This window comes from Dendropsophus ebraccatus, chromosome 9, assembly GCF_027789765.1.
Source record: "Dendropsophus ebraccatus isolate aDenEbr1 chromosome 9, aDenEbr1.pat, whole genome shotgun sequence".
In the NCBI taxonomy this organism is placed as follows: domain Eukaryota; kingdom Metazoa; phylum Chordata; class Amphibia; order Anura; family Hylidae; genus Dendropsophus; species Dendropsophus ebraccatus.
This window is the reverse complement of record NC_091462.1, coordinates 54,711,742-54,726,659: the sequence shown is the minus strand read 5'-3', so window position 1 is coordinate 54,726,659 and position 14,918 is coordinate 54,711,742. Positions and strand designations below refer to the sequence as shown.

General features: G+C 44.1%; 1 protein-coding gene and 1 long non-coding RNA gene across 25 annotated transcripts in view; one reads left to right on the top strand and one right to left on the bottom strand.

Annotated features, from left to right (window-relative positions):
- Positions 1-12,686, bottom strand: part of ABI2 (abl interactor 2) — an 87,821-nt gene extending 75,135 nt beyond the window's left edge. For 5 of the 24 annotated variants that reach the window (XM_069983383.1, XM_069983388.1, XM_069983400.1 and 2 more), the window contains exon 1: positions 12,294-12,681. In XM_069983383.1, coding sequence (XP_069839484.1) covers positions 12,294-12,410 — 117 coding nt within the window. In that variant the 5' untranslated portion in view covers positions 12,411-12,681. Of the gene's footprint in view, positions 1-12,293 lie in introns of all 24 variants that reach the window. The other 19 variants (XM_069983380.1, XM_069983387.1, XM_069983389.1 and 16 more) reach the window with 10 other exon arrangements.
- LOC138801014 (uncharacterized) lies at positions 12,668-14,632 on the top strand. Its single transcript, XR_011364552.1, has 2 exons — positions 12,668-12,819; positions 14,292-14,632. It is a non-coding gene; the product is annotated as an uncharacterized lncRNA (long non-coding RNA).
- The last annotated feature ends 286 nt before the right edge of the window (positions 14,633-14,918 follow it).

Below are 14,918 nucleotides of genomic sequence, written 5' to 3'. Positions count from 1 at the left end.
TCCAAGGCCATAGAGGAGTATATGCCTCATATGTGTGTATACGCTGTTGTTGGATTTATTTTGTGTTCTTAACCTCTAGTAGGTATAGGGGTGTATACATTGTATACAAACGGTACACCGGTGTGGCTTCTCCCCTGTGTGATTTCGATAGTAAAATGTGGCTTCTCTTCTGTGTGAATTTACAGTCCTGTAGATGCATACGTGTATCTGAAACTTTGTGTATGGAATGTATATGGCAATTTATATATGGGTAATCTTAGGAGACTGCGTTAAAGGTTATGTTGACTATAAAGGCCTGGCAATATAATGTATGGTATATGTAACTCTACTGGTATAGATACATGTAGAGTCAGTGCTATCAGAATATTGTTAAAATAACACTGAAATAATATGATAAAATAGAATATAAGAAACAGATAAGAAATGACAGTGTAATATAGCATGGTGTCAGGGGTCTCCAAGGGGCGGTCCGGGCACTGATCAACAGTCTGGCACCGTACCGTCGTCGGTAGCACCCCCAACAAACATATTCCATAGGGGACATGGTATACATCACCCAACCTATCTATATCACTAGACCTACATCATAGGGGTATACTCTCCCTCTAGACAGAGGGACCACATAATTGTGGCTCATTCTGTATTGAATACATACTCAAATTACGACTATACAATACGATAACTTACGGGTATACCCTCCCCATATGGGTATACCCTCCCCATATATGGTGAAGAGGGATCTCCATAATGTCATGAACAGTTCTATATAACATTGGTGTGACTGCATCAATTCTTCTAGGTATACTAGTCACTAATCACGGATCTTCTGTGAATGTCGCTGCTGATTGCCATGTTCACGCAACGAATTTCAACTGCCATTATTTGATACACAAAATTACGGCCATTGTTTAAGGTACCAAAGAACGGCCGTGGTTTAGCATGTTCCAACGGCCGTCATTGCAATAACAGCCTTTGAAACATTATGCTAGTTCAAAGTCAAAAATGGCCCTTTTGGGTGTATCTTTAACCCCCTAAGGTCAATGGCAATATTGTTTTTTGCGTTTTTGCTTTTTCCACTTTATGTTTAAAAGGCCATAGCACTTGCATTTGTTCACCTAGAGACCCACATGAGCCCTTTTTTTATGCAAAACCAATTGTACTTTGCAATGACAGGCTGTATTTTCCCATAACATATGCAGCAAAACCGGAAAAAAATCATTTGCGCCGTCAAATTGAGAAAAAAAAAAAAAGGAATTTGTTTTCATTTCAGGGAGTTTCGTATTTATGCCGTTCGCCCTATGGTAAAACTGACATGTTATCTATGTTCCTCACATCAGTACAATTACAACAATATGTAACTTGCATAACTTTTATATTATTTGATGGCTTTTAAAAAAATGAAAAAATGGGCGGACGGGCTCTGCACCAGAATGCCGGGTGACAGGTTCCCTTTAATCAGCTGCATGATTAACCCTTAGAAGACCTGGCCAATTTTCATTTTCGCACTTTCGTTTTTTCCTCCTCGTGTATATAAGGCCAGTGACTAGGGCGGGACATCACAACCAGGGCTGTGGAGTCGGAGTCGTGGAGCTAGTTTTGGTTGGAGTCGTAAAAAATGTACCGACTCCAACTCCAGCTTTAAAAAAAATCTTAGAACAATTTAGAATTGAGTTTTGATATGAATTTTATAAGTTTTGCTCATCAATATATATTGTGCGTGTGTGGGGGGGAGGGGGGGGAGATCTGTGTTGTTCTCTTCCTGGATGGATGCTGGATGACTGTATATGAGCAGCAGTGTAATATGGAAATATCCTGTGTAATATAGAGGAGAAGGAGAAGACATAAGTAGTGAAGCAGTAGCCTCTGTCCTCAATGTGGACATGTATCTGGCATTGTTAGCAGTGTTCAGGACAGAGGCAGGAGACTGGCTGCATCCACTGCACACACAGGAGAAGCTGCTTTATATCTTTCCTTATTTCCTCAGAAATTGCCCCAGGATGTTGTAGGACATTAGGGAGAAGCTGCTGAGCCAGTGTGATAGATTACTCCCCTTGTATCTGACTGGCCATTTATGAAGGAGCAGGAGTCGGAGTCGGGAGTCGGTCCTGATAAAGAGTCGGAGTCGGAGCTGCGGCTTACCGACTCCACAGCCCTGATCACAACTTGTAGAAAAAATGGGGGGCATGGGGACAGGTAAGTACTTGTTCCTTATTGTTTTCGCCTCTTGTCAGATTTTTTATAAAAAAACAAAATCTCAAGACTTCTTCTTTAATGCTGCAGATTTCATCTATGTATTTATATTGGTTAGATTTGAACCATCAAATCTGCAGCAGATCAAGCAAGTGTGCACACTGGCTGTATGTTTGGGGTCATTGCTACAGAAGAATTATTTGGAGCCAATCAGAAGCCTCCCGAATGGGGACGTGTTAGGGTGGTATTCCACTGGCCGATGTGGCCCGATAAACGAGCGCCGATCTGCTAGATCGGCGCTCGTTTACTGGGCCTATTCCACGGCCCCGATTATCGTTAAACAAGGGCTGCAAGGACATCGTTTGTCGGCCGATTATCGCTCCGTGGAATAGGGTCCTTACTCTGCAGCATTTTTTCACAGTACTATACATTCATTTTACAAACACAGACCCATAAACTCACAAGACGTAGTGCTAGGTGTCTATAATATGGAAAATGATTTAGCTTCACTAGCTACTCTTACATTTATGGATTCTTGTTTGTGTAAAAATACAGGGGCACTTTACTAAGCTTTTAAGCATGACTGAGTTTATCAAATGTTCTGCCGCTATGAGGGTGATTTTAAGTGCTTTGTAATCTGCCACCAGTTCAATGCCATAGGAGCCTGGTTACAAGAGCCAGTGTGAGTTTTTACAAAAGTCACACATTTTCTGGGCAATGAAGTGACTACGCAAACATTTGTGACAATCTGACTGAAGCAGCCATATGTGAATCCTTCGTAAATTACCCCCTTTTAATCTGGAGGAAAGTAGTGTTTTAAAAGGGGAACTATTAGCAAGTTAGATGAATCTAACCTGCTGACAGCCCCCCTATAGGGTAAACTCCGCTCTGGAACACAGTCAATGGAGGGTGTGGGCGAATGACTTGGCAGTGCTCTGGAGCAGAATTTACCGAGACTTAAGGCCCTACTTCACGTATTCGGCCGATAATAGTCTTGTGTAATAGAAGGCAACGATCAGCCAACATGAACGATGTCGGCTGATCATTGCAGTCGTTTGTCTTTCAACATGCTGCTGGTGCTCCGTCAAGTAGAAGCTGCACACACCGCTGACATCTGCTATGGGCTGCCCGGACGATCTAGCGATCACCCGGGAAGGCCCCCCCCCCCCCCGTACAACTCTGCTCTGCGCGGGTAGTAGTGGCAGCGGCAAGTGGGGAACAAGGAGCAAGTTAGGGGCTTAACAGAGCAAAAGAAATACTTTCCTCCTCTGCGCAATTGGAGGGGGGGGGGGGGGGTCAGCAGGTTAGATTTGTCTAACCTGTAGATAGTTCCTCTTTAAGTCAGAAACTCAACCCAAGAACTGAGAACACAAGCTGGAGGTTAGCTGAGGAAGAGATCAGGAGCAACAACAGAAAAAATTTACTTTACTAAAAGAGTAGTAGATACTTGAAACAAACTTAAATCTACAGTAAATGAATGTAAACATAAAATAACAGAAAATATTAGAAGGACAAATAGAAGATTGTCAGTGGAAAAATCCTTGTATGTTTTGATGGTAACACAGCAAAGTCAGCAAATCACTGACAATTATTGCCCTTCAGAAGCAGCTGTGGTAGCCATTTGAACACAATGTTAATGGTAAAAACAAGCAGTATGTTTTCTCAGCTGCTCCTTTCCTCAGAAGGTACCTACCATTCTACTCACACAGCAGGATACCTTTTCAAAACTCCAGCAGTTCTGCATTCCACTTCTAAAGTGAGTGTGCAACGTCCCCATTAAAGAGGACATGTGACCATCACAATGAGTTTACTTTAATAAAATATTCTTAGTATTCTTCAAGAAAACATTTTGTAGCATCTTTCTTTAGAACTGCAATGTGCAATTCCTGTTCCTGCAGCACTCTTTTTGCATGTTTGCATTTGCATTGCAGCCATGGCACCTGTGTTTTTATTTTGTTTAGAGGTGCTGACCAAAGCCCAAGAGGGGAGAGTTCAATGGAGCGTAAAGTTGCGCAGTGGGATGATAGGCCTCCCGGTATTATGTATGATTATGGAGCGCTAAAAGTGTTTAGTTTTTTGTTTAAAAAAAAAAAAACAACACATGTACATATCCCTAATCTATACTGCCACAGTATTTAGAGACACTACACTGCCAGCAGCAAGGTATATACAGACTCTATATATACTGTGGCAGTGCAGTGTCTTTATATACTGTAGCAGTCACCTCCTTGTACACTGTGCCAATCCTGGTGCTGTGTATAGCCCTGCTGCACAGAACCACAGCCCCCTCCCTCCCTGGTCCCTAGCCCGCTAGCACCTGTCAGGCCTCCAATGCTGCTTTTTGCCCCAGCACGCCTTCAGTGGCAGGGGAGCAGTCCCTACCCTGGCATGGAGCTGTTATTGGTGTCAGAGTGGCGGGGGAGGTCAGTTGTGTCCAGCTGGACACCAAGCTGTTCCTGGCTATGCGATCTGGAGGAGCTTCTGAAGGCTGGCTCCCCCTGCAGGCAGAATGCGGAATCAGAGGCGAATCAATCAAATTTGATTAATCGACCAGCTCTAATTCAATGTCACTATTATTATTTATTTTTAAAGCACCCTTGGTTCCAGAGCACTAGTTCATATATCTTCATGCACTGCTGGAAGTTTGTATTTGCTTTTGGATTGCAGTCATGGCAGCATGCATTTATTTTATACTGTCTGGAGGTTCTGACCATTTTTGTTTTTAGACAGACATATCCCTTTGAAAGGGGGAAAACGGTACCACTCAGTCAATGTAAGAACAACAGAACACAGAATTATGCCCCAGAATTATTTCATTAGAAGCATTTACAAAAAAAAAAAAAAAACACGACAGACTTGTCAAAGGAGGCATTAGATGCACTTTAATTGTCTATATGACATCCTATTGTAAAGGGAGTCATTCGGGTAATAGGTATACATTAGATACATAAAATTGCACATAAAGCAGTTCCATAATATGTTAATGTGGATCCAATTGTCGAGCCAATTATTCAGTTTCAATATAAAATGGAAATAGGCAAGTTGTTCCGCAGGGATCTAAATAAAACCAGACCAGATTGTGGACTGTGAAGCAAAACCACCAGATAAGTTGGCTCTGCAATTATGCCCACGGATGTGTCTGTATAACGTAATGTAGAAAATACAGCGAGAAGTAACCTGCAAGGACGTGTTACCCCAGCACAGCTCCTGCCCTGTAATTTACAAACTATAGAAACCTTGCTGCTTGAGTCAGTAGCGGCTCACATTTATTTATGGATGATGTAAACTCATTTTATGGAGATCAGACTATATAATCACACAAAGTTCTGGAATAAAGAAAAAAGCTTTTGTAGAGCTGGTAAATAGACCTCTAATAATATCCTTCAGTTCAAAGGCTATACAAGACAATACCTGTAGCCTGAGAGTAAACACTATTTATTCACAACAATTACCTAGAACTTCCTGACTAAAGCTACAAGGCAGTCATTCAGTGCGAGACATTCCAACCTCCTTCTTAAAGGAGAAGTCCGGCCAAAATTAATTTTTGATATGTTGTTACTTATGAAAAGTTATACAAATTTCTAATGTACATTAATTATGGGAAATGCACATATACTGCTATTTCCCTTAATTTAGTAGATCAGGAAGTGTTAGAAATATCTCTGAAGAAGTGACGTCACGACCCAGGGTGTAATTCCTATGGAGTGTCCAGCAGGGGGCGCTCTCTATATAGAAGTCTATGGGACTTTATTGTTTCTATGGGTTTCTATGTAATGTAATGTAATGTAGTGTACAGTGCTTTATTGAATGAATACATCTATGGAATACTTTGGGGAGCAAGTGTCCTTGCTCCCCAAAGTATTGCATAAATGTATTCATTCAATACATTCAATACACAGTAAGCCCGCCGATCCGCCGCATTTCCGCCGAATTTCCGCCGCATTCCCGCCGATCCGCCACACGTTGATCCGCCGCATTCCCGCCGATCCGGACCATATACATTGAACTACAGCTCCCATCATCTGCTTCTAGTATGAACAGGTGATGGGAGCTGTAGTTGGGTAAGGGATATCACATGCCGCCGGGCGCAGGGGGGAGCCGCTCAGTACACAGGAGCGCTCCCCCCTCCTCCTCCTCCTTCCGGGATAACTTCCGCCTATACCAATGCTGAGTCCCTGCCTGGCCGCCGCTTTCCGCTCACATATACCGGCTCCCGGCATCAGCGCGGACACCAGGATGCATCGGGAGCCGGTATGTATGGGGGGAGAGCGGAGAGCGGCGGCCAGGCAGGGACTCAGCATTGGTATAGGCGGAAGTTATCACGGAAGGAGGAGGAGGAGGGGGGAGCGCTCCTGTGTACTGAGCGGCTCCCCCCTGCGCCCGGCGGCATGTGATATCCCTTACCCAACTACAGCTCCCATCACCTGTTCATACTAGAAGCAGATGATGGGAGCTGTAGTTCAATGTATATGGTCCGGATCGGCGGGAATGCGGCGGAAATTCGGCGGAAATGCGGCGGAAATTCGGCGGAAATGCGGCGGATCGGCGGGCTTACTGTGTATTGAATGTATTGAATGAATACATTTATGCAATACTTTGGGGAGCAAGGACACTTGCTCCCCAAAGTATTCCATAGATGTATTCATTCAATAAAGCACTGTACACTACATTACATTACATTACATAGAAACCCATAGAAACAATAAAGTCCCATAGACTTCTATATAGAGAGCGCCCCCTGCTGGACACTCCATAGGAATTACACCCTGGGTCGTGACGTCACTTCTTCAGAGATATTTCTAACACTTCCTGATCTACTAAATTAAGGGAAATAGCAGTATATGTGCATTTCCCATAATTAATGTACATTAGAAATTTGTATAACTTTTCATAAGTAACAACATATCAAAAATTAATTTTGGCCGGACTTCTCCTTTAATCTCCGGCTCTTACTGGGTTTTAATGGATCCCAGCTTACAACTATGATCATCAATGAAGAGAAAACTAGTAATGAATGTACAGAATATTTGTTGTTACATGGTAATCATGCATATTTATGTCTTATGTATACACGGTCTGCCGATGTATACTAATAATGTTTGTTGTAAAACACAACAGTTGTTGTTACTCCTGTGTTGGTTGTATTATTTTAACGCCTGGCATTTCTGTGCATTCGGTAGACACAAAACCAATCAGCCATAGCTATTTATTCTCCTACCTGATGGGCCCGTGCACACTGAGAAAAAGAGGAGGAATTTAGGAGTGCAGTCCGCACGGTGGATTCCGCTTGAAATTCTGCCTGTCCTATTGCTTCACTGGGATTTCTTCTGCACCTCCGCTCAAAGAAATTTAGGACTCCGCTCCTAAATTCTGCCTCTTATTCTGCCCCCTTTTGAAACTACCAAAAATACATTTGTTTTGGGGAGGTTTGTTCTGTACTGTGTTTCTGTACTTCCTGGTTGAGCAGTTCACAGAATGCAATGCTTTCCCTCAGCTGTTTATCACAGACCTCCACCCTGCCCATTCCCCATCCAAATCTGTTGCAGAACATCTAGGCTGTGTTCACACATTGCAGTTTCATTGTGTAACTGAATTATTTGCAGTACTTTATCATTTTATTGTGGTCCCACCCACACAGCACGCTGTATTCTCTACCTGTAACACCACACAGCACGCTGTATTCTCTACCTGTAACACCACACAGCACAGTTACTACCTGTAACACCACACAGCACACTGTATTCTCTACCTGTAACACCACACAGCTCACTGTATTCTCTACCTGTAACACCACACAGCACACTGTATTCTCTACCTGTAGTACCACACAGCACGCTGTATTCTCTACCTGTAGTACCACACAGCACACTATATTCTCTACCTGTAACACCATACAGCACGCTGTAGTCTCTACCTGTAACACCACACAGCACGCTGTATTCTCTACCTGTAACACCACACAGCACACTGTATTCTCTACCTGTAACACCACACAGCAGGCTGTATTCTCTACCTGTAACACCACACAGCACACTGTATTCTCCACCTGTAACACCACACAGCACGCTGTATTCTCTACCTGTAACACCACACAGCACGCTGTAGTCTCTACCTGTAACACCACACAGCACACTGTATTCTCTACCTGTAACACCACACAGCACACTGTATTCTCTACCTGTAATACCATACAGCACGCTGTAGTCTCTACCTGTAACACCACACAGCACACTGTATTCTCTACCTGTAACACCACACAGCACGCTGTATTCTCTACCTGTAACACCACACAGCGTGCTGTATTCTCTACCTGTAACACCACACAGCATGCTGTATTCTCTACCTGTAACACCACACAGCACGCTGTATTCTCTACCTGTAGCACCACACAGCACACTGTATTCTCTACCTGTAACACTGATATTGGATGAAGTAAAGAACTTAAAGTGACAGTACCACCAGGCTCAGGCTGAAGCACTGGAGGCGGGTCGACCCACCCTTAGTGGGAAGAAACCCCAGCCCCTCCATGACGTAACTCCATTAAAATCAATGGAACCCTATCATAGAGGGGCTAGGGTTTCCTCCCACTAAGGGTGGGTCGGCCTGCCTCCAGTGCTTCAGCCTGAGCCTGGTGGTACTGTCACTTTAAGTTGAACCACACAATAAGGAGTTTATCCAATACTCTCTTACATGGGATATACTGTTTATGCCTTGTTTTTTCTCCAGGTGGGATTGGCAATGCCGGCTCTGATCCTCTCTGCCGCTTAGCGTCATTTTTCATATATATACGCAAACATAGGAGTACGGGACTCCTATAGCTATATAGCAGCAAGCAATAAATCTGCAGTACAGTGCCGAGTTATGTGATTTCTTGTTCCAGGAGATACATCACTACTTTCATTAACCCTCTAAGTCATGTAAGTTGCATAATAGGGCCTCCATGGATCACTTTTTTTCTTGCACAACCCACAGACGTTTGATGGGGAATATGGAAGCCAAGTAAACATCCTACATGCTCTCCTCAAACCATTTCTGAAAAAAATCCCTGATGAAGGCCACTTCTATTAGCAAACAGTATTGCCATTAAGGGGTTTACTTGGTCTGAAACCAAGCCAGGACACAAGTTTACCAGGAGACCATAGCCTGGAGCCCCACAATGCCTCCATCAGTCTTCACCCCGATGCCTAGGTAAGCAACACATTTACATCCAGGCATCATTATGTAAAATAAACATGTTCATGTTCTTGTATTTCTTTGTGTGTCGGTTCTCATGATCGCATCTTTAGACCAGGGTTAGCATGCCAGTATATAAGTACATCCCCCATATGAAGCAATGCCTATTCTGATACCTTTTTCTTAAAACCAACATTACCTTTTCAGCAATTTGTGCTAGAGCAGAATGCGCAGAAAGTTCAGGCGGAGGCCGCGCAACAGAAATGTCTGTTTCTGGGAACATACCCACAATGAGATCAGCCCAATCGGCTAGACTCAGGACAGCCCAAGGCCATCTGTTAGCAAGTGTCGGCTCACGTTTAGAGCCTCTTCACAAGCACGACTAATAAGATGATAAATTATTGGTCAGACAGCATATTACTTGCTTCACTATTGAATAACATTGCTACTGTTCAGCCCCAGATCCTGTATTATACCTGGGCTCTTGACTCAATAGCAGGGATTTTAAAACTTTCTTTAAAAAAAACTATGTAAAAAAGCAGTATAATCATAGAAACAACTAGTCATTGCCATGCTACCTAACACATCTGAACACAGAAAGAGAATGAGAAGGCCTTGATCACATTCATCACATTTTATGTTATGTTCTATCAATATGAAATTAATCAAGCATCAGATTATCTACAAGGACTAGCTGAAAATCGTATGGCTGTCCCCTGGCTAAAAAGGTCAATGACATTAACACCCAAGCTATACAGACGCATCTAACAATACAATCATGTAACAGAAACCTTCTCACGTCACATTCAGGGCACCATCGATTACCATGTACGTGACCACCTTACCCTGCATACAAAGTGAGCAATGGGATCTCCCCCTCCTGGTGTGCACAGTGCATACCACACCAGCATCGTACATGAACAAAATTATTAATATAAGAGTGCAAAAAAGATCTATAAAAGACTATACTACTTACAAGGTGTGGATAGGTTACTGTACATTCAGGGGCTAGGTATTTTGCTACTGCAGCCAAAGTGCATTTACTATATGGCTACTGAGATTTGTAGTTTTGCTCTAAAGATTACATAGAAGGCTGGGTGCCTTCTTAGGCAAAGATATGTCAGCAATGGAGTGGCATGAACCCTATTCATTTCAATGGCCAAATTTAGTCAGCCATTTTTCAGACAAAACGTGGACACCCTCATATTCTAAATATAGTCTCTTTCTGATGTCATTCAGGTCAATAAAAAGAGTGAGGACTATGTCTCATGACTAGAGATGAGTGAACCGGGGAGTCCATCCGAACCCGAACTTTCGGCATTTAATTAGCGGTGGCTGCTGAACTTGGATAAAGCTCTAAGGTTGTCTGGAAATATTTTCCACATAGCCTTAGGGATTTATCCAAGTTCAGCAGCCACCGCTAATCAAATGCTGAAAGTTCGGGTTCGGATGGACTACAGCATGCTCAAGGTTCGCTCATCTCTACTCATGACACATCAACATCTATTTTGCCAATGTACTAGACTCCAGCCTTATAATCCCCCAGCTATGGGCAAAATTCTATAGCTTAAAAGTGCATAGGACTACTAAGGCCAGTGACTGGCTGCAAGGCTCCATTCTAAGAGTACAAGGACCTCGATGGGACATTCAAGGTGGTGGTGTTACATGACCGGAAGCAAGTGTAAGGATGTGGATTTTATACATATTATCCTGAATATTACCTGGAAATTGTGTATCATTCCCTGACAACTGCTTTAATCCAGCCCATGGGTCATTTAAGAGCCCAAAAAGAAGTAATTTAATATACTGCAACCTAAAAAGTGAAGCCCACAGACAGGATTGTTGGAAAGAACATGCCCCCGCCTCAATTCTTCCTAGCGGTCAGTAAATAACTGGTCAATTCCTTTTATCTTCAGCATTGTGCATATCTGCAGAAGGCTGCTGGGCACAATCCGAGGTTCACAGCGTGTTATAGTCTCGTATCCGGGGGGGTCTTTGTCTGTAAAATTTGACGAATGTCAGTGCGTGCCCTATATATAGCTTCCAGCATTTGCCCAGCACTGATAATTCTACTACGTTCTTCCCATTGCCTATTCAGACATATGGATGTTAGGATGTGGTGATGGCACTCTGTGAGCTGATGCAAAGAGTCACTCCCACGCTGTCAGTGCAGCCATGGATTACAGGGCCACCCATTCATGGAAACTGGCACCATGACATACATTTCCCCTGCCTCGACCCCCCTTCCTCCATAGTGACGGCTACATCAGGGGGTCTGAGCAGTGAGCCCCGGACCACTACATCCACACGTGTAGATTTCATTGGTCCCACGCAGCAGACATGGCGGAGCGACACTTTATTTAGACATGAAGCATTTGCGCCACACTTAGTAAAGACGATAGGCAGCGTTACTGAGATATGTCACACTATGGTATAGATTCGGCTGTGCCAATGCATCCGAATGGGCACAATGATGCAATATGGAGATGGTCATCACATGGGCAGATAACTGGCATGGCTTCCGGTAAATAATGACATCACGCTTACAGCGCCGCACGCCATGGACAGGTCAGGCGGAGTATATAGCTACAGGTGTAACAATGAGGAGCACAGGCAGGGGTACCACCTCCTAATATACGGTAATGGCAGTGGGCAGCGGCCCCCACACACAGGCTGCTGGCTCTATCCCTAACACAAGCTATAAGTCAATGGGCACAGCTATAATCCCATTCATAACCCCCCCCCCAGCTGGGGGTGACAATGGGGTCAGCAGTGAGGTAATGTGGGCACAGCATCACTCACCCGCCTCCACACACCCGCAGCCAGCAGCGCTCCCCAGGGTCGTCGTGTGTATTCCACACACCCCCCCCACGGCGCTTCACCTTCTCCATCCCTCCACCCCCTCCGCATCCATCCATCTTCCCACGGACCTGGATGTAGTTGTTCTCGCAGTAGTCGGCCACCCGTTCCAAATTGGTGTAGCTGTCCAAAAGGGCCCGCCGGCCGCCGGGGATCTCCTCCTCCAGCAGCATCTGCAGCTCCGCCATGTTTTTCCTCAGCACATTCTTCTCCTAGAAGCCCCGCTACACTGCGGAGGGATCAGCTAGGAAAGACAGGCTCGGGGTCGCGCACAGTGCAAGCGAATGTGGGAGAAGCGCGTCCCCGCCGCAGCACACTCACTCAGCAAGGGGGCGTGTCCAGAGGGTGCGCAGCCCCGAGCTCACGGGTGAGTAACCTGAGAGTGCGCCTGCGCGGCCGAGCTAGGCTGAACTTATCAACGCGCGCTCCCCGGGTTCTTCGGTTCATCGTCGCTTCGTATACGGTCGCTTAGCAACAGAGGCACTGAGAAAACTGGAGATGGGAGGGCGAGGGCTCATGTGACCCGCGCGCTCTCCCTGGCGGTGACGTCATCTCTGTCATGGTTTTGTGCTTGCCAAAAAAAAATAAAAAAAAATGGTAGAGTTACCTTGAAATTGTTTACAGATGTTTCCTAGTTATGGGAGATGCTGTCATCACGCAGATCCTAGAACATTACCAGCCTTGCTTATGTTACATACATACCCATCACACTTTTAACCCCTCAATGAACAGACCTTAAAGGGATATTCCCTTTAAGCCAAAGGAAATGCCATAAATGCCAGCTAGATGAGGGTCACACACCGGAAACAGCAGACATTAAAAGGATGACTACCATTATGTGCTGCCACAAGCTCTGCACAGTTCTGCATGAGCAAATTCTAAATATTAGGGCTAGTGGACAGGACCCGCCGGGCGTGGTACCGCTGTGCCTCCAATACAAAGGGTGGAGAGCACATGGCAGTGACCCTTTAACTTCAACGGGAGTTACATAAACCACATGAGACAGCTGTTTAGGGCGCATGCACTGGACATAATGCAGAGCTGAGCAGGGACTTTATTAAGAGCCCCAAAAAATAGTGATATGTGTGGCCCCCCTTATTCCACTGAAGTCAATGGGAGTGGGGTTTAAAAAGCTGATGCCGCATGGTTTCCGATGCAGAAATCATTGCCTTTTGGGGGCAAAAAAACACATGTGAACATGTCCTTAGGCTTCCTAATAACCTATGTTGCCCATAAATATGTGGGAGGGGAGCTTTGTTCTTAAGACAGGTGTGGGTCCGAGAAGAGGGCGCCACATCTATCTGGCTTCATGACGGGTGCCCCCAAGGTACAGGTATGCCAACAGAATCTCAGAATCGTCACTAGTCGGCACCCAACTTTGAGATTTCACAGACATATCCATGCCTCAGAGTTGGGATGTGAACCCATCTGTATTTGTATAAGGATTTGGAGCTATATTGTATCATGTCATATGCTTTTTAACTTTATTGGAGAACAAAGCAAATTTCACTGCCGATTCAGTTGTTTTTATTTGCATTTATTTTCATTGTCCATTCACGTATATTTCAACCAGGGCTTCTACAGTTTACACATTCATAATGGAGGTGAGCTTGGCGCTCTTTCCAATCTGCCATGCGACATTTTGAGGCATTAACCTTTTTTGTGAAGCCAGCCTCAGACATTTATGGCATATCCTTTGGCTTTGTGTGCCAGCAAGATATAGCTAGATTTTTTTTTCAATTTTTCCGTCTTTGTATTTCAGCTGGCATAACTTTTTTTTTATATGAATGTGATTATATGAGGCTTTGTTTTATGCAGTAGAAATGTTTTTGCTTTGCATTTTTAGTTGTTTTTTTGTGTGCTTAATACAAATAATGTAATTTAGATATTTTGAGAAGAATATAGAGAAAAACATTCTGCAACTTTTTTTTTATATTCCTACTAAATAATATGTGCAATTATTCCTCAAGGTATTACAGTTGTGTGGATCAAGTGTAGTTCTTTTTGTTTCTGTGTAATGTATATGCACTAATATATGTACTTTAATATAAAATAATTGTTTTTTCCAGATACAGAGGAGCAAATTTACAGCAAATCGCTTTGTTAGCTCAGCAGTTGGCTTGTCAGCTGGCTGCCTTTGAACTCAGTGCCACTCCGGGTGCCTGGGAAACCTGGATCCAGTCCTGGGAAACTTCTCTCTCATAACATCTGGTGGTCTGTTTCCTTAAGGCTGCGTTCACACAGAGCAAAAGGGCTGGATTAGGCAAGGAACTTCACACAGCACACAATGAATTCACTGAATTGCAACTGCAGAAAACTGACATGTCAGTTCTTTGCGGCGCTGCATGGGACCCCGGCCGGAGCGCATTACTATATCAATAAGATAAATAAATAATTTATTTTTCATGTTCTTAGGAATCTGTACCCACCAGTAATCCCCCCAAACCACTGGTACTGTTCATTAGCTCTCACAAAGTCCTTTCCCGGCCCAGGGTTCAAATCTCTCCTGGTGATGTCTTTTAGCTGAAAAACATAGTTTTATTCTGGAGAAAAAGTTTCAACGCAATGTCAAATGTGCTAAATTGGGTTGGCACAGACAAAGAGAATCTTGCCTGTTAAAGTGGTATTCCCATCACCTAAACTTTTGTTAGGTGATGGGAAATGCAGAAGAAAGCAGTTTTCCAAATCATTAGCAG